Here is a 2,321-nt window from a genome sequence, read left to right as displayed (position 1 = left end):
CCCCTTCGAATGATTCGCCTGACCCAAGATTGCAGAAAAATGGACTGATTAGATCTTTCCAGAACATTATTCTATTCTACTTAGCACCACCACAATTACTACTACTACTACTACTACTACTACTTTTACTTGTTGTATCATCACTACTACTACTACTACTACTACTACTACAACCATAACCACCACAAACGCCACCAGTAGCAGCAGCAGCACCACCACCACTACCTTCACAACCCCACCACCCACTACTTTTACAAATACTACTATAACCACCACAACCACCATCACAACACTACCACCTTGACTACTACAACTACTTCTACTGCTGCTACTACCACCACCACCGCCACCACTACTACTATTACTACTACTACTACTACTACTTATACTGCTACATCTGCTGCTGCTAGGGAGCATCTGTGTACTCATTCAGTCTGCATGAAATAGCAGCCAAATGTTCCTCATTGCACACAATCATCCTAAAGAAATGCAGAAGGACATGTTGGGTAGTGTAACCCGAGATACATTATTCCCGATGGAAAAATACAAAAATGATGGTATGGTCATTGACTGGATTGTCTTTGTCCATAGAGCTGCTCAACCTTTGGTCTGACCTAGGGCTAAAGACTTAATTGCTGGTATTAATGGTGTTCTGGCTATTATTTAAATAATTAAGTAAAATTCTTTGATGGCATCTGTAGGGGGGGGGGGCTGTCCTCTCAACCAATACATCAACTTTAAAAGACGTGAAATAAGGCAGTCAAAAATATATTAACAAAATAAAATAAAATGACTAAACCTTTTCCTTTTTCTCCTTTTTTTTCTCTTTATCACAGTTTACAAATCCCCCAATTTCGAGGCCCTTGGATTTGACCTCATCAAAAAGAAAATGATTCTCATGGGTTACCCTAATGCTATTGAGGACTTTGAGTATGACCACACCTTCCCAATAAGGTAAGTTCCCAATACACTCTCTCACTGTTTTTCATTATATATATCTGTAACCTTTTGGTTTGGTTTCTATTTTCACTTCTTCCATGTGTTTCATAGGCTGTTGTCTTACCACACAGCCATGCCTCTGCCTATAAATCAATGTTCCCACGCTGGGAATTGAACCGGGGCTGCCTGGGTAGAAAAATAAAAATATATAAAACAGGTTGAATCCTTTAGATTCAGATAAAAACTCCAAAAAACTACTTGAATATAAATTGGTTTCAACATCCCGTACAGAGTCTTTAAAGTATTGTAATTACTTAGTTAATTACTCTACTGCTATAATTAATGTTAGTTAGTGAAATTGCAAGCATACCTATGAATTTGTAAAATAAAAGATTCGTTAATTTTTCTGGTGCAGTTGCACTGCAAGTTCTCATGCACTTGTGCCTCAGAAGGGAACCTTCTCAGTGCAGTCCCTTTCTCATTTATGACCAAAGGAAGTCTTTACCCTTTTTATCGTTTATATTCTAAATTACATATGTATGGGGAGACCAAATTTTTTTTAAGTGTTTAGGCCCTCCATGGCTCTTAATCTGGTCCTTTGTGTGTGTGTTTTATGCTTATAATATATGTCTGATGTTTCATTAAACCCTTTTTTTGATGGTGTTGCAGAGGGTTGTGGTTCGATACACTCTACGGGAACCTACTGAAGGTTGACAGTTTTGGTTACATCCTCGTCTGTGTTCATGGATTCAGCTTCCTCAGTGGGTAAGTACAGCATTTCCTTCATACGCATCCACCCTGAGCTGTTTTCCTTTGCTCGTTTCAATCATTGGACTGCGACCATCCTGGGGCACAGCCATGACTCTATATGCCCCTCTGCCCCCTCCAAACAACAAACAAAGCAACAAGAATTATGTTTGTGGGTGGTGGGGAGTGACTAAATTGATTGCATCAACCCCAGTGTGCAGCTGGTGCTTATTTGATTTCAGAGGGGGTGGGGGTAGTTGGTTACTAGTTGAGGACGTGGTGGGGGTTTAGTCATATGGTCAGTTCTGATTGAGTTAAGACCAAAGGCGTTCCAGTCATGACCAACCCAAGGTAACACAAAACCACATTATCCAATATGGTCCTTTTTTTCCTAAGGCAAACAGAATTGTGATTTGAATGTGGTTTAGCTATTGTGAAGGCTGCTAATATCAGTAATCTTCCTGCTCGTGGTCATGATGGTGGTGGTGGCGGTGGTGGTAGTGATGGCGGTGGTGGTGTAGGTGGTGGTGGGAGTGGTAGCAGTAATTGTTGTTGTTTTAACAAATGGCTTTGTTTTTCAAAAGGCCAACAATTCCTTGTTGATTTCAAGTGGGGTTTATGGATGGATGGATGGG

General features: G+C 40.4%; 1 protein-coding gene across 3 annotated transcripts in view; it reads left to right on the top strand.

The window, feature by feature from the left end:
* Positions 1-2,321, top strand: part of LOC106879215 (cytosolic purine 5'-nucleotidase) — a 129,833-nt gene that overhangs the window by 47,076 nt on the left and 80,436 nt on the right. For all 3 annotated transcript variants that reach the window (XM_052975850.1, XM_052975851.1, XM_052975852.1), the window contains exons 4-5: positions 837-954; positions 1,609-1,704. In XM_052975850.1, the coding sequence (XP_052831810.1) occupies positions 837-954; positions 1,609-1,704 (214 nt within the window). The remainder of the gene's footprint in view (positions 1-836; positions 955-1,608; positions 1,705-2,321) is intronic.

This window comes from Octopus bimaculoides, chromosome 22 (assembly GCF_001194135.2).
Source record: "Octopus bimaculoides isolate UCB-OBI-ISO-001 chromosome 22, ASM119413v2, whole genome shotgun sequence".
Lineage (NCBI taxonomy): Eukaryota > Metazoa > Mollusca > Cephalopoda > Octopoda > Octopodidae > Octopus > Octopus bimaculoides.
Note: the sequence above shows the minus strand (reverse complement) of the source record. Positions and strands in the feature narration are given on the sequence as shown.